The 20,171-nt window shown below is 59.5% G+C and overlaps 2 protein-coding genes across 5 annotated transcripts; one reads left to right on the top strand and one right to left on the bottom strand.

Annotated features, from left to right (window-relative positions):
• Window positions 1–104: 104 nt before the first annotated feature.
• CFAP119 (cilia and flagella associated protein 119) lies at window positions 105–8,473 on the bottom strand. Of its 4 annotated transcripts, none has more exons than XM_084629826.1 (9): window positions 8,368–8,473; window positions 3,598–3,629; window positions 2,434–2,499; window positions 2,029–2,198; window positions 1,585–1,655; window positions 1,300–1,416; window positions 1,004–1,067; window positions 523–609; window positions 105–319 (listed from the first exon to the last, which is right to left on the bottom strand). In XM_084629826.1, the coding sequence occupies exons 1-9, from the start codon at window positions 8,392–8,394 to the stop codon at window positions 141–143; spliced, it is 813 nt and encodes a 270-aa protein (XP_084485952.1). In that variant the 5' UTR covers window positions 8,395–8,473; the 3' UTR covers window positions 105–140. The 4 variants fall into 4 exon arrangements, with proteins under 4 accessions (XP_084485952.1, XP_084485953.1, XP_084485955.1 ...); XM_084629827.1 differs by having other exon boundaries at window positions 523–606; XM_084629829.1 differs by lacking the exon at window positions 523–609.
• A 389-nt stretch (window positions 8,474–8,862) lies between these two features.
• RNF40 (ring finger protein 40) lies at window positions 8,863–19,719 on the top strand. Its single transcript, XM_084630384.1, has 20 exons — window positions 8,863–8,955; window positions 9,443–9,644; window positions 9,902–10,069; window positions 10,572–10,737; window positions 11,352–11,585; window positions 11,704–11,825; window positions 11,992–12,138; window positions 12,381–12,455; window positions 12,756–12,875; window positions 13,261–13,440; window positions 13,722–13,857; window positions 14,183–14,304; window positions 14,664–15,097; window positions 15,202–15,319; window positions 15,573–15,722; window positions 15,914–16,126; window positions 17,593–17,718; window positions 18,291–18,431; window positions 18,521–18,622; window positions 18,789–19,719. The coding sequence occupies exons 2-20, from the start codon at window positions 9,513–9,515 to the stop codon at window positions 18,963–18,965; spliced, it is 3,063 nt and encodes a 1,020-aa protein (XP_084486510.1). The 5' UTR covers window positions 8,863–8,955; window positions 9,443–9,512; the 3' UTR covers window positions 18,966–19,719.
• Window positions 19,720–20,171: the final 452 nt, after the last annotated feature.

The following is a 20,171-nucleotide window of genomic DNA, read 5'->3' as shown; positions in this document are numbered from 1 at the left end:
GGGGGCACTGTCCCTGGGGCAGGGGCAGTGGGGGGGGACCTTGAGACTGGGGTTCCCCCCCAGCAGGGTGCAGTTTCCCAGGGCAGTGAGACATGGCACCACCGTAGAATTGGAGTCCTTTATTGCACTCTTCTCTCCCCTCACTTCCGGCGGCCCCGGCCGCCCCCCTTGGAGGAGTTGGGCACCTTCTCCAGCAGGGCCAGCTTGGCATTGAACTGTTCCTCGCTGGCCCGTAGCTGCTCCTCCACTGCCAGCCGCAGCTGGGCCATCTCCTGGCAGAGTTGAGCCGAGATGTATTCCCGCAGCGGGGCCCTAGGGCCTGGAGTGGGGAGAGGGGTGAAGAAAGCAGCCAACCAGATCCCTCACCCTAGATTTGGAGCAGGACTGGTGCCCCCCAGAAGGAAAAAGCCTAGGTCCCATTCCCCACCCCCCACCCTGGGGCCAGTCTGGAGGCCCCGTTTGCCCCCAAAGGGGAAAGGCCCCATATCTCATTCCAGGCCTCACTCTTCCTCACTCTCTTACTCTCACTGGGGGCTGTAGGTCCACTGTCTGCTTCCTCCTCTTGCACTGGGGGGACAGGTGCCATCACGCTCTCACCCAGCTCTCCTGCTGGGGGGTGAAGACAGTGGATAATCAGGGTGGGGCTTGGCTTCATTGGCTGGATGCTCCACCTTCCCGTACCTCCTAAAGCCCCCTCCTCCCTTCTGTGGTGTCTGGGAGCTTGTCCCGCCCAGCACCCTCAGGTGCCCCACTCTGCTGGCATCAAAAAGCCACTGTCTCAACGTTCTTTGGCTGGGAATTGCCGTCCTGTTCGAGCATTTTCACCTTGGCTCCGAGGCCCCAGGGCTTGCTCTTGGTCAGCAGCAGAAAGGAGAAGCCCCAACCATCTCCCCCCTGCACCTCCCAACCAAACCCCTCCCATGGGTACGAAGGAGGGTAAACTCCTCTGAGTTCAGCCGCATGGCCGAGAGGTTTTGGGGTCTGGTGAGCACCAGCTACTCACCCAGCTCAGCTGCGGGCTCCGGCTCTGGCATTCCCACGTAGGACAGCGATATGTCCAGCCGGATCTGCGAGGGGAGAAAACAGGGCCGTCCTGGAAGCTGTAGGGGCTGAGGTAGGTCTTGGGCTGGGCACGCCTGCCCTCTGCTAGCTTCCCCATGTGGGTGGAGGACTCAGAAAGGGGGCCTGTGTGCAGCTAAGCCATGCGGGTGGTGGGGCAGGCCAGGTCCCCAGGGGGTGTTGGGTGTGGCTGACACTGGAGGTGCCATACCCCATGGGATTCCCCGGGGGGCGCCATACCTGCGGTGTGAAGGCGTACTTGTACAGCTTGAAGTGGCGGAAGTAGGTGTTCACCACATAGTCGCTTATGAGTACCAGCTGCTCCTGGCTGAAGAGGTCGATGCTGAATGGAGGCCGCTGGGGGTGGGGAGAGGAGAAGGTGAGGCAGGAGATGGGCAGAGGCTCCCCACCCCACACTCATCCCTCTAACTGGGCCCTGCCGGGGGGGAGCTGGCAGCAGCAAGGGGTCCCTGGCTGGAGCTGTCCCTCCCTGGCCCGTGGGCGGTGCCGAGCGGCGGGGCTCACCCGTATGGCGTGGCAGAAGAGCAGCTCGGTGAAGTAGCGGTAACATTCCTCCACATTGGGCAGGGGTGTCTCTGGGGGAGCAGACATGAGTGTGAGGGACCCGCACACCCCATGGCCACCTCCCACCCTGCAAGCTCCTCCCCGCCAGCCACACCATCTTCCAGGCTCCTCCTCTTCCTTCCCCATGCCCACCCCCACTGCCTCTCTCCACAGCCATGTTCAACCTCCAGGCTTCTCCTGAGAGCCCCACCCACCTTGTAGGCTCCTCCCCCTCCCTGTGCCCATCCCTACTCACGGAGGGTCCTCTACACCCCACTCATTTTTGTGGGCTCCTCCCTTGAGACTCATCCCCTTTCTTTAGGCTCTCCTGCCCCCCCGCCCCAATTCCCTGACTCCCTCCTCCCACAGAGGCCAGCAGTGCCTCCCTTCGGCCCCCGCTCTTACCCACACAGGCCTCGTGGGTGTCTTTGACGATGGTGAAGAAGGCGGAGCTTTGCTCCCGGCTGAAGCTGTGCTCCCGGCTGAACTGCACCGTGTAGAAGTAGAGATCCAGCAAGATGGCGGCCCGTGGGTCCGATTCCCAGCCCTGCAGCTGGAACAGCTCCGCCAGCACCCTGCGAACAGGGGGCCACAGAGTCCAGGGGTGGGGTGTCTCCCCACCCAGGGGCCCCCTCCAGGGTGGGGGGCCCTAGGGAGGACCTGAGAGTACGGGGGGCTGATAGGGGGTGCTCTCCCTACCATGGAAGGACAATGGGGGGGACTCCAAGCCTAGGTGCAGGGGATGGGGGTATCCCCCCAGGACTGCGGGGCACTGACCTAGAGTTTTCCCTGAGTCCTACAATCAGTTACCTCTTCAGCTCGTCGGTGGTCTGCGCTTTGTTGATGAGGTCCATGGAGTGAACGTCCAGGTACTTCCTGCACCAGGGAGAGGGGCCCCAAGGCCGTGAAAGAGCATCATTTGAAGCCCCAGCACGGGCTCAACAGCCCGTTGGGGAACGTCGACAAGAGACCATCTATTAATATGGCAGGTTAAGGAGATATTTTGGGTCTCCCAGCTGAGCCGTTTCTGCCATTCCCAAGTACTGCATACCCCCTCCCTGCTCTAGCTGCAGGGCGTTCGCATTATCTGCATTTTAAGAACATAGTTCGTCCTATGTGCTGGGTGCACCAGAGACTCCAGAACCGGTGGGGAGATAGGTTCACCTGATCAGCTGTAGCCTGGTATGTACCCTGACCCCAAAGGCCGTCCCTAATTTAGATTGCCTGTGCCAGGCCTGGAACCCAAGCCAAGCGGGTAGTGCCTTGCAAAGCATTACAAACTCAACACGTGATCTACCGAGCGCCATCCTTGTGGCCCAAGATACAACCCTTTGGCTAGAAGTAGGTAGGAGGATAAACGGCCTTCCCAGAACTGGGCTGTGGGCTAAATCCCATCAATTTAGAAACGCTTCAGCTCCCGGGAAGCTTGGTTCTCTAGATCAGTGCTCGGAGCCAAACGATCTGTGGGGGAGAGATGGAAGAGCAGAAGCCTGGCACGGTGACTTGGCCGACATGGCAGCTAACGAGCGGGAACGTTTCAGAGAAGAGGGACCTCGGACAAATTTGAAAAGATCTGGTATGACTTTTTAGATGCTTTTGATTAATTCCTAGCAGATGGAAACCAACATGGCACTCTCCTTTTCCTGCCTTTCCAGTTGCTTTCTTTTTTTGTTGTTTTTGTCTTGTTTGTTCTCCACCTACTTTTGGGAGCAATCAATAAAATACACATAACTATCAGAAGCTGCATCTTGGGTCGGGCAACTGGGTAGCAGCCACACAGCGACACCATTTGGGGTGGCTTGCTTGGCACTGAGATGCAGCTGCCTCTGGGGTGGGGAGGTGGGCAAGAGCCATGCAGAGACGCTGCACGGGGATGGCTTGCCTGGCGCTGAGATGAAGGTGCCTCTGGCTGTGTAACAGCCACAGAGCGATGTGCCTAGAGCGCCCCCTTTGGAGGGGTTGGATGCTACTCACCACATGCAGATCTTGGCTTCATGGCACTGGGGCTGAAAGAGAGAGTGGTGTGGGGTGTCAGTGAACATGATGGGGATGGGGTGTGGCCAAGACATTGGGATGGGGAGGAATGACAGGTCACACATGCCCCACCCTGAGAGGGGGTAGCCTGGCCAGTGGCCATAAGAATTAGCTGGTTGATGTTCCTAACGGGTTGGTAAAGCTGGGGGTGTTCGATAGTTTAATTCATATCAGATTATCAGAATCCGAGACAATTTGCCTGTATGTAATGATGAATATCATGAGCTAACCAACAATGTGCTCAACATCAGTGAGGAGACAATCAGCCGGCAGGAGGTGACGGATATTCATGAGGCGATCAGCAACGTGATTAATATTCATGAGGACATGGTTAATCAGCTGTGGATGCTGACTTTTCTTGAGACATGCTTACATGTACAACCTACATACGTACAAGAACCTACATCACAAAACAGAATTTCCCTCCTGACATTTTGAAATTTGGTTTTGTTCCGAGTCAGAACAAAAAGCTGAAATTTCTTGTGGAAATTTTGAAAAATTGTTCTTTGGAACCATCAAAACGTTTCGTTTCGACAATGTGGAATTGCCCACTTTTGACAATGTCAAAATGTTTTATTCTGATAATAATAATAATACCACCAATTTCTTAGCGCTTTTCCTCAGTAATTTCCAAGCGCTCCAGAATCTTTAATTGTACGCAGAGTAGAATCATAGAATATCAGGGTTGGAAGGGACCCCAGAAGGTCATCTAGTCCAACCCCCTGCTCGAAGCAGGACCAATTCCCAGTTAAATCATCCCAGCCAGGGCTTTGTCAAGCCTGACCTTAAAAACCTCTAAGGAAGGAGATTCTACCACCTCCCTAGGTAACGCATTCCAGTGTTTCACCACCCTCTTAGTGAAAAAGTTTTTCCTAATATCCAATCTAAACCTCCCCCACTGCAACTGGAGACCATTACTCCTCGTTCTGTCCTCTTCTACCACTGGGAATAGTCTAGAACCATCCTCTCTGGAACCACCTCTCAGGTAGTTGAAAGCAGCTATCAAATCCCCCCTCATTCTTCTCTTCTGCAGGCTAAACAATCCCAGCTCCCTCAGCCTCTCCTCATAACTCATGTGTTCCAGTCCCCTAATCATTTTTGTTGCCCTTCGCTGGACTCTCTCCAATTTATCCACATCCTTCTTGAAGTGTGGGGCCCAAAACTGGACACAGTACTCCAGATGAGGCCTCACCAATGTCGAATAGAGGGGAACGATCACGTCCCTCGATCTGCTCGCTATGCCCCTACTTATACATCCCAAAATGCCATTGGCCTTCTTGGCAACAAGGGCACACTGCTGACTCATATCCAGCTTCTCGTCCACTGTCACCCCTAGGTCCTTTTCCGCAGAACTGCTGCCTAGCCATTCGGTCCCTAGTCTGTAGCTGTGCATTGGGTTCTTCCGTCCTAAGTGCAGGACCCTGCACTTATCCTTATTGAACCTCATCAGATTTCTTTTGGCCCAATCCTCCAATTTGTCTAGGTCCTTCTGTATCCTATCCCTCCCCTCCAGTGTATCTACCACTCCTCCCAGTTTAGTATCATCCGCAAATTTGCTGAGAGTGCAATCCACACCATCCTCCAGATCATTTATGAAGATATTGAACAAAACCAGCCCCAGGACCGACCCTTGGGGCACTCCACTTGATACCGGCTGCCAACTAGACATGGAGCCATTGATCACTACCCGTTGAGCCCGACAATCTAGCCAGCTTTCTACCCACCTTATAGTGCATTCATCCAGCCCATACTTCCTTAACTTGCTGACAAGAATACTGTGGGAGACCGTGTCAAAAGCTTTGCTAAAGTCAAGAAACAATACATCCACTGCTTTCCCTTCATCCACAGAACCAGTAATCTCATCATAAAAGGCAATTAGATTAGTCAGGCATGACCTTCCCTTGGTGAATCCATACTGGCTGTTCCTGATCACTTTCCTCTCATGCAAGTGCTTCAGGATTGATTCTTTGAGGACCTGCTCCATGATTTTTCCAGGGACTGAGGTGAGGCTGACTGGCCTGTAGTTCCCAGGATCCTCCTTCTTCCCTTTTTTAAAGATGGGCACTACATTAGCCTTTTTCCAGTCATCCGGGACTTCCCCGGTTCGCCACGAGTTTTCAAAGATAATGGCCAATGGCTCTGCAATCACAGCCGCCAATTCCTTCAGCACTCTCGGATGCAACTCGTCCGGCCCCATGGACTTGTGCATGTCCAGCTTTTCTAAATAGTCCCTAACCACCTCTATCTCCACAGAGGGCTGGCCATCTCTTCCCCATTTTGTGATGCCCAGCGCAGCAGTCTGGGAGCTGATCTTGTTAGTGAAAACAGAGGCAAAAAAAGCATTGAGTACATTAGCTTTTTCCACATCCTCTGTCACTAGGTTGCCTCCCTCATTCAGTAAGGGGCCCACACATTCCTTGGCTTTCTTCTTGTTGCCAACATACCTGAAGAAACCCTTCTTGTTACTCTTGACATCTCTGGCTAGCTGCAGCTCCAGGTGCGATTTGGCCCTCCTGATATCATTCCTACATGCCCGAGCAATATTTTTATACTCTTCCCTGGTCATATGTCCAACCAGAGTAGTTGGAGCTGTGTCAGTCTCAGGATATTAGAGAGACCGGGGCGGGGAGGGAATATCTTTTATTGGACCAACTTCTGTTGGTGAGAGAGAGAAGCCTTCGAGCTACACAGAGCTCTTCTTCAGCTCCACGAAAGGTACTCCAAGTACCACAGCTCTAACTATTTATGCTAAGCAACCTGTTCCGCCTTGCATTTAGCGGGTGCTGCAAGGCAGAGGTCCTGAGCTTCCCCTCACCCCCAAATCTGGCAGGTGAAGGGGGGGAGGCTGCGGGCTGCACTTTAATGGTAAAAGAGCCATATGTTGGCCACCTCTATATTATAGTGTCCGTAGCATTGACATACGTGCAGTGATGAGTGTTTTTAAAGCTGTGGAAATTCAGTAGGTGACAAATCTTACTGAGGGGGAAGTAATTAGGTAATGCTGGGTTTGGATATTCAGAGTGTGATCAAGGTAAATGAGATGGTGAATATTCAGGAGATGATGCATATTAAGGAGGTGATCGAGGAGTGAATAGTCATGTTGAATTACTATTAATGAGCGGTTTGAGAGTAGCAGCTGTGTTAGTCTGTATTCGCAAAAAGAAAAGGAGTACTTGTGGCACCTTAGAGACAAACCAATTTATTTGAGCGTAAGCTTTCATGAGCTACAGCTCACTTAGTTCACGAAAGCTTATGCTCAAATAAATTGGTTCGTCTCTAAGGTGCCACAAGTACTCCTTTTCTTTTTATTAAAAAGCAATGACAATTAAAAATGATTGGTGATTCAAGGCTGATCTCTACCACGGATTTACATATGGGTCCTGAGATGACTCAGAAGTTGGATCCTGGAACTGCAACCCATCCCCTAAAGGTACAGACATTTCGTGGCAGGCCAGCTGCCTGCTGGGAGAAAGTTAGTTCTTTCTTTTTCCTTCCTTCTCTCTCTCTTTTCAGCTTTGAGGGCAAGGTGCTTCTCCTCAAAGCGGGCTACTGCCTGATGAAGGATATGGCGCCATCGGGGTCGGCTGGTGGCTTGCTCCTCCAGTTTGTGATGTCCACATCAGTTTTCTTAAGATACACTTTCAGTGTGTCTTTGCAGCATTTCCTCTGACCACCACGGGATCTCTGACCACGGGCGAGCTGAGAGCAGAGGACTTGTTTTGGGAGGCGAGAGTCTGGCATCCGCGCACAGTGTCCAGCCCAGTGAAGTTGGTGCAGGAGGATCATTGCTTCAATGCTGGTGACATTGGCTTCAGCGAGGATGCTGGCGTTAGTGCGGCGATCTTGCCACCTGACGCAAAGGATCTTCCGGGGGCATCACTGGTGATACCTCCCCAGACGCTTGAGGCGCTGTCGACAGGTCTCCCAGGTCTCGCAGCCGCAGAGGAGCGTGGGAACAGCAAATGTGTTATCGGCTGGATCTCGGTGTCCTGCCGTCGGTCACGAGCCGTGACAACGCGTCGGAGCAATTTCCCAAGGGAAGCCCTTGCGCACTGGAGCCTGAGCTGGGCCTCGCGGTCGATGTGAATACGTGACAGGGGTTCGGCTGCCGGTGGGTGCCAGACCACGCTGGCTAATTCTGCTCCCTTGGGCCCTCCGGTGTCTTGTGCGACACTGGGATTGTCGTTTGGTTCCGCGTCTGTCCCGCGCCAAGGTCCCCGGGCTCCTCCTGGTCTGTGACTGGGGCCTCCAGCTGCCACCCTCAGGCACGGAATAAACACGTGCAGCGCCGAGCACAAGGGGGCGTGGCCCAGGGCGGGGCTCCTCCGGGGTGCGAGGGGGGAGCGATCAGCCCGTGGGCGGGGGCTAAAGGGCAAACGAGCGAGGGACGCGCCCCGGCCCGCCTGCCGCTTGGGCGGTGAATATTTACATGCTCATGAATATTCATGAGCGGCTATGCGGGGGGGGGGGGCGGGGTTTGCTCACGCTCCCTGAGTGGACAGGGACGGCCCCCAGGCACGAATCAGAGGCCTCCATGACGAGCCGATGAATATTCATGAGTCGATGAATATTCAGGAGCCGATGAATATTCATGAGGTGGTCGAAGAGCCGCGGCCCCCCCCCGAGGCTGGGTCTTTGTGGCGCGGTTGCCATGGCAGCGGCAGCAGCGTGGCCCCCGCCCCGCCCCGCCCCGCCCCGCCCCGGGCTCACCTGCTTCAGGCGGTCCCCCGGCCCCATCGCTGCGGCGGCGCCGGCTCCCGCTAATGCGTGGGACGCGTCGCCACGGCAACCCCCGCTCCGCCAATCAGAGAGGGTATCGGGGCTCTAGCCAATCAGAGAAGGATTCACTGGATGGGTGAGAGCCCATTGACCAATCGCCGAGGTCGTCTTTGTCCAGCCAATCACAATGTGTATCTGTGCTGGGCTACGACCGAGTTTTAATTCCTTCAGCCAATCAAAAACGGTCTTTTCGGCTCAGCGGGCTTCAGCCAATCAGCGCATGTCTCTCTTTGAGGGCTGGTTTCCATGATCCAATCACAGAAAGCCTCTTTCACCTCTCAGCCAATCCCCAGCCTGTCTCTAACATCAGCCAACCTTCGGCAGGGACTCTCGTCGACTAACCCCGCCCCTCTCTCGCTCTCATCCAATGGGAGAAGAAGGGAGAAAAAAACTCGTCCCACGCATGTGCAACGCGAGGTAGGGGGCGGGTATTGGGAGTGTCAGGTCAGCGCGTGCGCAGTGGTGCGGCTGGGGGTGGGCCTGGCACGGGAAGCTGCTGGGAGTAGGAGCGCGAGGCAGGTGAGCGGTGCGGGAGGGCTGGCAACGGGGGGAGGGAGGCAAAGGGGGTGAGCGGTGGGGGTTGGAGGTGAGGGGGGGCATGGGGGTGAGGGAGTGGGAGGGGTGGCGAGGGGGGGGAGGGAGGTGAGGGCTGGCAAGGGGGTGAGAGGTGGAGGGAGGGTTGGCAAGGGGGGGAGAGGTGGGGGTTGGGGGAGGGGTGGCAAGGGGGGGAGCGGTGGGGGTTGGGGGGAGGGGTGGCAAGGGGGGGAGAGGTGGGGGTTGGGGGGAGGGGTGGCAAGGGGGGGAGCGGTGAGGGTTGGGGGTGTGGGTGGCAAGGGGGTGAGGGGTTGGGGAATTTAAGGGGTGCCATGGTGTTGGGGAGGTGAGGGCTTTGGGGATAGCAAAGGGAGATGAGGGGGGTTGGGTAAGAGTCCAGGGAGTGCGGGGCGGGGGGGCAGAGATCATGAGGGTAGGGAGGTTTCTGACCCCTCTCTGTTTTCCCCTCCAGGTGAGGTGCAGCTCCTGGGCTGATCCCCCGCCCCCAGCTGCTGCTTCCAGAGCCCCCGGCCAGCGGCATCATGTCGGGGCCGGGGAGCAAGCGGGCGGCTGGGGATGGGGGCTCAGGGCCCCCTGAGAAGAAAGCCAACCGGGAGGAGAAGACGACCACCACCTTGATCGAACCCATCCGCCTGGGGGGCATCTCCTCCACGGTCAGTGCTTGGGCTAGGGACTGTTGGGGGCAAGGGGGGTTGGTGGATGGAGGGCATTTGGGGAGGTCAAGAGAAACTGGGAGCATGGAAGGGATTTGGGAACCCTGATTGGGCAGGTGGGATGGGGGCGTGGGGACACTGGGTGTAATTTGGGGAGGGCAGGGTGGGGGATTGAGAAGTGGGGGAAGAGGCAGCTGCGGTGGTGGTGGGGGTGGCAGGGAGCCACTGTTGACCCCCCCCCCCGTTGATCCCCCCAGGAGGAGATGGACCTGAAGGTGCTGCAGTTCAAGAACAAGAAGCTGGCGGAGCGGCTGGAGCAGCGCCAGGCCTTTGAGGATGAGCTGCGTGAGCGCATCGAGAAACTGGAGAAGCGCCAGGCCACAGACGATGCTACCCTGCTCATTGTCAACCGTTACTGGAGCCAGGTGAGACCCATGTCCCTCCCCCGGCCATGGCCCTCTCCCCACGATCTCTCCTGCCGCCTCCCCCGACTGTGCATTCCACACCCACCCCTCCTCCCCTCCCGGCCACAACCCTCGGGCCTTGCATTGCACTACCCTGTTGCAATGCCTCATCACCACCACCATACCCCTGCCATGCATCCCCCACCCTGCCTCGTTGTTTATCGTCATCTGCAGTTGGAAAGCCCTCCCTCTGGACCCTCAGCATATTTCCCAGTGACCACAACAGGCTGCCTACAGTGAGACCTCAGCCTGCTGTACTCTAGTGGGGTTGAGTGATTGGGGGCTGCAAGCCAGGACCTCTGGGTTCTTAGCTCTGTTACCACAGTCTTTCTTTGTCCCTCTCAGAGACCTTCCTCCTGGGTGTACGTTTCCCCCAGCCAGCGGAGGGGGGCACAGGTGTTTATATCCTCTCCCAAACCTGAGCTGGGCTGACACCCCCACCCCCATCTCCATCTCCCTGCAGCTGGATGAAAATGTGCAGGTCCTGCTGAGAGGCTATGATGGGGACTGTGAGCCCCCACCTCCCGCAGCCCCTGCTGTCCCCTCTGCAGAGGAACCCGGGCCAGAGCCAACAGGACCGGACCCTGAGAACACAGCCAGCCCTAGTACCGAGGGCCCAGATAGGACAGGTGAGCATGGGAGAGGTACCAGGCTGCAGGGGGTGCTGCGCTGGGTCAGGGGTGGTGCTGCACTAGGGCAGGGGGTTCAGCGGGGCAGAGGCATTCAGCAGGGGGTGCTCTCCCCTCGCAGTGATCTCAACATAGCGCTAAACCAGGGGTGGGCAAACTACAGCCCGCGGGGCCACAGGGATGTGGTGATGGCTGCTTCCGGCAGCAGCGAGGTGCCAGGGCAGGCAGGGAGCCTGCCCTCGCCCCAGTACGCACCGCTGCCACCCTGGAGCCGCTCCAGGTAAGTGGTGCCGGCTGGAGCCCGCACCCTGAACGCCTCCTGTACCCCACACCCCAACCCCCTGCCCTGAGCCCCCTGCTGCACCCCACACCCGTTCTGCACCCCAACCCCCTGCCCTGAGGCCCCTCCCATACTCCACACCCCTCCTGCACCCCAACCCCTTGCCCTGAGCCCCTTCCTACACACCGCACCCCCTCCTGCTCCTCCTCCCGCACCCCTGCCCCAGCCCTACACTCGGCCCTGCATGCAATTTCCCCACCCAAATGTGGCCCTTGGGCCAAAATGTTTGGTCACCCCTGTGCTAAACCCTTCTCTGTCCTCTCCACCCCCGCAGAAACAGCTCTACCTGTTGCAGCCCCGTCAACCCCCTGGAAGGCCGGGGGGCTCCTGCTGAATGAGCCAGCCCTGTCATTCCTGGCCACCCTGGCCAGCAGCAGCAGCGAGGAGATCGAACTGCAGCTGCAGGAACGCATGGAGTTCTCCAAGGCCGCCGTGTCCCGTGTGGTCGAAGTCTCCAACAAGATCCACCGGCGCACGGAGGAGCTGTGCCAGAAGATCCATGCCCGTGGTGAGCCGAATGCCAGGGTTCCATCCTGGCCGTGGGAGCGGAGTGAGATCTAGGGGGTTAGAGTTGGGGCGCTGGGAGTCAGGACTCCTGGATTCTCAGAGGTGTGACTCCTTTTCAGCTGACTTGGACCAGCTGGATGAGGCGCTGAAGTCCTTGAACAAAGAGCTGATGAGAGAGAATCAGCGGCTGCAGGACTTGGCGATGCAGCTGCAGGAGAAACACCACAAGATCTCGCTGGAGGTACAAGCCGGTTCTCAGGGCAGAGGGGCTGGCTGGCTGGCACAGGGGTAGGGAATGAGTCGCAGGACCTTTCCCCTCTGGGGACACTGGCTCTGACCGCAGAGTCAGGGGCTATCTGGCCTGGAGTGGATCCAGCCCCACTCATCTGTGTCTCTTTCTGGCGCAGTACACAGAGCTGCAGGACAAGGTGACATCGTCGGAGACCAAGGTGCTGGAGATGGAGACGACGGTGGAGGATCTGCAGTGGGACATCGAGAAGCTGCGCAAGCGTGAGCAGAAGCTCAACAAACACCTAGCTGAGGCGCTGGAGCAGGTGACCTGCCCCCATGTCCAAGGCTTCCCTCTCCTCATCCCCCCAGGCCCCTTTCTGTGTCTCACTGCTCCCATCTGGCCCCATTGCAGCTGGAGCCATAGTTTCTCTGCCGCTTATATCTGGGTCCCTCTCCCCCTCATCCCCCATATCTGGGGCTTGTTGCCACATTTGCCCATTGCTCAGAGCACTTGGGAGGCCTGATCGGCAAGGGGGTGGCTGACTCTCTTTCTGGCCTTTTGCAGCTGAACTCCGGTTACTACGTGTCAGGCAGTTCCGGGGGCTTCCAGGGCGGGCAGATCACGCTCAGTATGCAGAAGGTGAGGGGGCAGAGGGAGCTGGGGACATGGGAGGGGCAGGGATCTCTGGCACTTGGGCAGGGGAGGTGAGGGTCTCAGTGGGTGGGGTCCCAGTGCAGAGAGGGGCGGGGCTCTCTGGCACTGGGGTGGGGGAGTCTGGCCCTGAGGTTAGGGAGCATCTTCGTGCTGGGTGGGGTCCTGGTGCAGGAAGGAGCGGGGCTGGGAGGATGGGGTCTCATAGCATGTGTTGAGGCAGCCGCTGGGTGGGGGTCTCGAGGCGGGTGGGAGATAGGGCTCCGATGACAGAGTCTGTCTCGGCAGTTTGAGATGCTGAACGCGGAGCTGGAGGAGAACCAGGAGCTGGCCAACAGCCGCATGGCCGAGCTGGAGAAGCTGCAGCAGGAGCTGCAGCAGGCTGTCAGGACCAATGAGAAGCTCAAGGTAACGAGGTGGAGGGCGGTGCCCCCTGGAGCCAGGCTGGGCGGTGGGGCCTGGCTGGGAGGGGTGGAGGGCGGTGCCCCCTGGAGCCAGGCTGGGCGGTGGGGCCTGGCTGGGAGGGGTGGAGGGCGGTGCCCCCTGGAGCCAGGCTGGGCGGTGGGGCCTGGCTGGGAGGGGTGGAGGGCGGTGCCCCCTGGAGCCAGGCTGGGCGGTGGGGCCTGGCTGGGAGGGGTGGAGGGCGGTGCCCCCTGGAGCCAGGCTGGGCGGTGGGGCCTGGCTGGGAGGGGTGGAGGGTGGCGCCCCCTGGAGCCAGGCCTGGGGGGAGATGTGGGGAGGCTGGCTGGGGGTGGAGGCCGGTGTCTGTGGCAGTGACTCCCCAGGCCCGCAGGTGGCGCTGCGGTCGCTGCCCGAGGAGGCGGTGAAGGAGACCCTGGACTACAAGGTGCTGCAGTCCCAGTTCTCGCTGCTCTACAACGAGAGCCTGCAGGTGAAGACCCAGCTGGACGAGGCGCGCGCCATGCTGCTCACCACCAAGAACAGCCACCTGCGCCACATTGAGCACATGGAGGTGAGGCTGGGGGGAGGAGTCACGGTGGGGGCGGGGCCTCTTGGGAGGGGCGGGGCCTGTGAGGGGAATGCGCCACGCCTTCTGTGCAGGGGGCGGTTACTGTTCGGGAGAGCCTGTGCCACGTTGGAGGGCACCATTTCTGGTGCAGTGCCTCATTGCGTTGGGATGTGGGTGGCCAGGGGTGGAGGAGCGCTTACCATGCTGCCTGCAGGGAAGCCAACTGGGGTTGGGGGAGAGTGATTCCTCCCCCCGTCTCTCACCCTCCGCCCGCCCCAATGCAGAGCGACGAGCTGAACCTGCAGAAGAAGCTGCGCACGGAGGTGATCCAGCTGGAGGACACGCTGGCCCAGGTGCGCAAGGAATACGAGATGCTGCGCATCGAGTTCGAGCAGAACCTGGCTGCCAATGAGCAAGCGGGTGAGAAAGAGACACTTCCCCCTCCCCCATGCCTGGCCCCGTGGTACAGGCCGGCATGGTGTATCGCCCGGCCCAGTGTGTAACTTTGTGGTACAGCCTTGTGTGGAGTGCGTGCCTCCCCCACGTAGTGTAGCCCAGTGGGGTGGGCAGGCCGGCCCCTCATAAGGGAGCTCTGTCTCTGCCTGCTGGAAGCTTCCCTCACCAGTGCCCTGCCACCAGCCACCTACCCCCCATGGCAGATGCCCCCCGTTTCTCAAGTGCTTCCCCCCGTCCTGAGACAGCAGATTCCTCTTCCCCCTGTGTAACCCTGCCCTTCCCCCCCCAGGTCCCATTAACAGGGAGATGCGCCACCTGATTAGCAGCCTCCAGAACCACAACCATCAGCTGAAAGGAGACGTGCAGCGATACAAGCGCAAGCTGCGTGAGGTGCAGGCTGAGATCAACAAGGTGAGAGATCCGCTGGGGAGGGGTGCGCTCAACGGTCCGCTCTGCGGGAGGGGAGGGCTTGACTGGAGCAAGGGCAGGGAGGGAGGGAGGGATCCATTTAGGGATCTGCTCTGAGGGGCAGAGACGGATCCACTTGAAGCGTGGGGCTGCATTTAGAGATCCATTTGGGGCAGGGAAGGATCTGTTCTAGGGGAGAGGCTTGATTAAGGATCCCCTTGGGGGGCCAGGGAGGGATCTGTGGGGGGGATGCGGGGTTTGGGGATTGGCTTAGGGGGGTCAGGGAGGGATGGGTTGGGGAGGTGTGGGGTTTAGGGAATCTGCAGCCCAGGTGTCTCACTCCGACTCTCTCTCTCTCCCAGATCCGAATGCAGTCAAGTGGCTTCCCCTGCGGCTCAGCTGTGCTGCCCCCCGCACCTGGGCCGGAGGAGCCGGTGGGCGGGGTCCCAGCTGTGGCGGTGAAGGAGGAAGAGGGGGGCACGCCTGCCCTAGAGGTGAAGAAGGAGCCGAAGGAGGCAGTGGTGGCTGTGGTAAAGAAGGAGGAGGCAGTGCCCCTGCCTGAAGGGGGTGTGAAGAAGGAGGAGGAGGAGCCACTCCCACCGGCTCCCCAGCCGCCCCCCCCTCCTCGCATCAAGGAACCACCAGAGCGCCCCAAGGGGGGCCGTGGTGGGGACCGGGAGCGTTCGCGGGACCGCGACAGGGATGGCTCGGCTCGTGAGCGCGACCGCCAGAAGAGCAGCGATGACCCCAAGAAGAAGGACTCAGACCTGCTCAAGCAGCTGCGCATTGAGCTCAAGTGAGAAAACCCAGGCGTCCGGGGGAAGGGGGTGGGGGGGAGGAGCTCGCAGGGGGTCCCAGGCTGGCTGTGGTGTGCAGGGCCTTGATTCTTCTCCCCCCCAGGAAGGCCCAGGAGAGCCAGAAGGAGATGAAGCTGCTGCTGGACATGTACAAATCAGCCCCCAAGGAGCAGCGGGACAAGGTGCAGCTCATGGCCGCTGAGAAGAAGACGAAGGCCGAAGTGAGTGAGACCCTTGTGGGCTGGGGGGGTCTGGAGGGTGGGTCTATGGGTAGAATGCAGGTTGAGGGGTAGGGTTTGCCTCACTCTCTGTATGGGCAGATATGGGACAGTGACCCCCGTCTTTCTGCCCCCTGCAGGCAGAGGAGCTGCGGGAATGGTTATGGGGCTGACACACCATATCTCTGCCCCCTGCAGGTGGAGGAGCTGCGGGGGGGGAGCTATGGGGTTGTGACGCCATCTCTGCCCCATGCAGGTGGAGGAGCTGCGAGGGCGGGTACGGGAGCTGGAGGAGAAGGAGAAGAAGGAGAGCAAGAAGATGGCCGACGAGGATGCCCTGCGCAAGATCAAGCTGGCAGAGGAGCAGATTGAGCACCTGCAGAAGAAACTGGCTGCTACCAAGCAGGTACTGGGGTAGGGGAGTGGAGGGCGGCTGGGTTGGGGGTGGTTAGTGGTGGGAGTTTCCCCTGAATGGGGTGGGGAGGGGAGAACTGGCAGGATTGGGGAGCTCTGGGGGTGGGGCTGGGCAATCTGGCAGAAAGGACTTAGCAGGGGAGAGCATCCAGGCCCCCCTGACCTCACGGCCTCGGGCTTCAGGAGGAGGAGGCCCTGCTGTCGGAGATGGATGTGACTGGCCAGGCCTTCGAGGACATGCAGGAGCAGAACATGCGCCTCATGCAGCAGCTGCGTGAGAAGGACGATGCCAACTTCAAGCTCATGTCAGAGCGGATCAAGTCCAACCAGATCCACAAGCTGCTGCGTGAGGAGAAGGACGAGCTGGCAGATCAGGTGCTGGCTCTCAAGTCACAGGTAGGGGGTGCTGCAGGGAGTGGGATGGGGGGCTCAGTAGTAGGGTTGCCAACTGTGTTATCACACAAACCCAAACACCCTTGCCCTGCCTCTTCTCCGAGGCCCCACCCTCCCCACTCCATCCCCCCTCCCTCTGTCGCTTGCTCTTCTTCCACTCTCACTCATTTTCACTGGGCTGGGGCAGGGGGTTAGTGTGCGGGAGGGAGTGCCGTCTCTGGGCTGGGGCTGAGGGGTTTGCAGTGTGGGAGGGGACTCCGGGCTGAGTCTGGGGCAGGGGGTTGAGGTGCAGGAGGGGATGCGGGTGCAAGCTCTGGGAGGGACTTTGGGTTTTATAAGGGGCTCAGGGCTGGGGCAGGGGCTTGGGATGGAGGAGGGAGTGTGGATTCTGGGAGGGAGTTTGGGTGTGGGAGGGGGCTCAGGGGGTTGGGGTGCGGGACAAGGTGAGGGGTGCAGACTCTGGGAGGGAGTTTGGATGCAGGAGGGGGCTGGGACAGGGGCTTGGGTGCAGGAGGGCGTTTGGGTGCGGGAGGGGACTCAGGGCTGGGGCAGGGGGTTGGGGTGCTGGCTCTTGGAGGGGGCTCAGAGCTGAGACACGGGGTTGGAGTATGGGAGGGCATGTGGGGTGCTGGCTCCGGGAGGGGGCTCAGGGCTGGGGCAGAGGGTTGGGATGCGGGAGGGGGTGTAGGGTGCTGGCTCTAGGAGGGGGCTTAGGGCTGGGGCAGGGATGTGAGGGTGTGGGGTGCTGGCTCCGGGAAGGGGTTCAGCGGTGGGGCAGGGGGTTGGGGTGCTGGAGGGGCTGCAGGCTACAGCAGGACGGCGCTTATCTCAGGCAGCTCCCAATGGGCGGCGCAGTGGGGCTAAGGCAGGCACCCTGCCTGCCCTGGCCCCTTGCAACTCCTGGAAGTGGCCGGCATGTCCCTGCGGGGGGTCACCAGGGGACTCTGTGCTCTGCCCATGCAGCTCCCATTGGCTGCAGTTCCTGGCCAATGGGAGCTGCAGAGTTGGCGCTCGGGGTTGGGGCAGTGAGCAGAGACCCCCCTGCTCCCTCCCCACAGGGGCCGCAGGGACGTGCCGGCCGCTTCCAGGAGCGGCGCAGGGCCAGGGCAGGCAGGGAGCCTGCCTTAGCCCCACTGTGCCGCTGGACTTTTAGCGCCTAAAATCTCCCTGTTTGGCTTCAGTAGCCTCCAGGAGATAGAGCCCAATTCCGGGAGACTTCTGGGAAAACTGGGAGGGTTAGCGACCCTAGCTCATTAGGGACCGCTCTTCCCACACAAGCAGCGTGTGCCTCAGTGCGGCACTAGGGGGCACTGGGTTGCACAGAGGAGCATGGGGGTTTAGCAGGGTGGGCCTGTGTGGTTGGGGTGGGGGTTCATTAGGGGGTGCTCTCCCCTGGCAGGCAGGGGGTGGGGGCAGCTGGCTGGCTGCGAGTCGGCAGGCGGCGCTCTCCTGACCGGGCTGCGTTGCAGGTGGACGCCCAGCTGCTGGTGGTGCAGAAGCTGGAGGAGAAGGAGCGGGTGCTGCAGGGGAACCTGGGCACGGTGGAGAAGGAGCTGACCCTGCGTAGCCAGGCCCTCGAGCTCAACAAGAGGAAGGTGAGTTGGGGGGCAGGGCTGTGGGCTGGGGACCTGGGTCGGGGGGGTTGATGAGGGCGATCCGCAGGCGAGGGGGAGTGGGGTGGCGGCGGCGGCTCTTTTGCACCCACAGGGCAGTCTCCTGGGAGAACCCTTATTTCTTGGCTAAGCTTCTGCTGCCTCAGCCCAGCCTTCTCCCACTCAAGAGTCCCTCTGCTTCCTGGTCTGTCATTGGGGTTCCTGTTCACAGGTGTGGATCCCAGTGTACCCGATCTCATCCCAGATGCTTGGCCAGGCCTCATGCCTCTCTCCCCTAGGAGTCACCTGCCCAGTTCCGCTCAGCGGGTGGGGAAACTGAGTCACACATGTTGGTTATAAAAATATGACCAATATCTCCACGTTTGTTGGTGATGCTGCTGGAGGGAAGCTACCAGCATCGGGATGGGCTCTGTGGCTGAGGCCCTCCTGTGGGGGGAAGCTGGCAGTGCTGTGGGGTGTTCCCCAGTGGGAGCACTCCCATAGGGGTAGATTACAGTGCCGGAGGCACTGTTCAGGGGGAAGCTCGCAATGATTGACATTCCCTCCTCCTGCAGGCGGTGGAAGCGGCCCAGCTGGCCGAGGACCTGAAGGTGCAGCAGGAGCATGTGCAGTGCAAGCTGAAAGAGATCCAGGCCTGCATGGCCGAGAACCGCGCTGCCAAGGAGAAGGAGTCCTTCAACCTCAAGAGGGCCCAGGTAGGGGGTGGGGGCTTGTGGGGCATACTGGGGGGAGGGGCAGGGAGGGCCCGGGCCCTCTTGCTGACTGGATCTTCCCTGCACTCCAGGAGGACATCTCCCGGCTGCGGCGCAAGCTGGAGAAGCAGAAGAAGGTGGAGGTGTACGCCGACGCTGACGAGATACTGCAGGAGGAGATCAAAGAGTACAAGGTGGGCAGGGGGCAGCTGCGGGAGGAGGGGGAAGCCTGGCACGGGGGCCGGGGGGTGCAGGGAGGCACGAAGCTTGGGGAGGGCCTGTGCTCAGGCTCTGGGGTTGGGGGGAAGGAAGCCCGCCCCCCCCCCACTAACAGGGTCTGTGCCCTCCCTGCCCCCCTAGGCCAAGCTGACCTGTCCCTGCTGCAACACACGCAAGAAGGACGCGGTGCTCACCAAGTGCTTCCACGTCTTCTGCTTTGACTGCGTCAAGACCCGCTACGACACCCGGCAGCGCAAGTGCCCCAAGTGCAATGCTGCCTTCGGCGCCAACGACTTCCACCGAATTTACATCAGCTGAGCACCTGCAGTTCCTCTTCCCACCCCATCCCCTAGCCCAGCGTTCCACAGATCCACCCCCTCCAGGATCCACGTGGCGGTCCCCTCCCTCCTGCCCTCTGCAATCCGCTCAGCAGGTGCTGCTAGGATTCCCTTGACCCATCACTGAGGATCGCACCCAAATGATGCCCGATCCCCTGAGGATCTGCTCCTCACAGCTCTCTGGATCCTCCCCCAGGCTCTGCTCTGTGCTCACTCTGTGGGTTCTGCCGGGGTCTGCTCCCCTGGGGCTGGTCTCCTCCCTCTGATATTTGAACCCCGGTGAGAGCCCTGTTGTGCCGAGAGGATGCCCTTGGGGGCGAAGGGCCGCAGGGCAGCAGCTGACTGTGTGTGTGGCGGGGTGGGGACTGTTCATTCTATTTGGATTTTATTTTATTTTTAAATACTATGTTTGGTTATGTGGGAAATAAAAATTGGAGAGTCCCACTGGGGCCAGATCCTCCAGCCTGGGAGCGTCTGTATCGGTGCTTGGGGAGGGGAACCGGGGGAGGACCACAAACACGGGGGTCACGCAGGAAGCTTTTACAGTACATCTACACTGCAATTAAAACCCTGTGGCTGGCCCGTGCCAGCTGGCTCGGGCTGTGGGCTGTTTAATTGCAGCATAGAGTCCCGGCCTTGGGCTGGAGCCCAGGTTCTAGGACCCTGTTTTTTAATCAGACTGTGATTAAAAGGCCTTACAGAAGTCTAAATATATCCTCATCCAAACAAAGTTACCAACATTTGCCTGGATCTGTTGTCCGTAAACCCATGGTGCTTGGTATTAATTACTTTGCTTTCCTTTATTAATGGAGTCCCCCCATCAGCTGATCTGTTATCTTCAGTGGGATTGAGGTCAGGCTGACAGGCCTATGATTATCTAGGTCATCCTGTTTACCCTTTTAAAATATCGGCAAATCTTTTGCATGTGGTCAGGCAGGGCACTGCCAGGTGGCAGCTCGCAGCTTCCATGCTCCAGGAGAGTGGGAATGGGGGGTGCCTCCTTTTCCAGCCTGTCAGCACTGGAGAGTTGGGAGCTGCTGAGCTGAGATGGAAGGGTTGTCCCATGACCCCAGAGTCTTCATCCACCCAGTGAAATGTAAGGGGAATGCTGCATCCCATCAGCCGCCTTGCTGCCATGATGGCTGAGAGGGGCTGGGGAGGAGACCCTGTTGTTGGGATGGTGCTG

This window comes from Lepidochelys olivacea (assembly GCF_965140295.1).
Source record: "Lepidochelys olivacea isolate rLepOli2 genome assembly, chromosome: 6".
Lineage (NCBI taxonomy): Eukaryota > Metazoa > Chordata > Testudines > Cheloniidae > Lepidochelys > Lepidochelys olivacea.
This window is presented reverse-complemented; position numbering and strand designations above follow the sequence as displayed.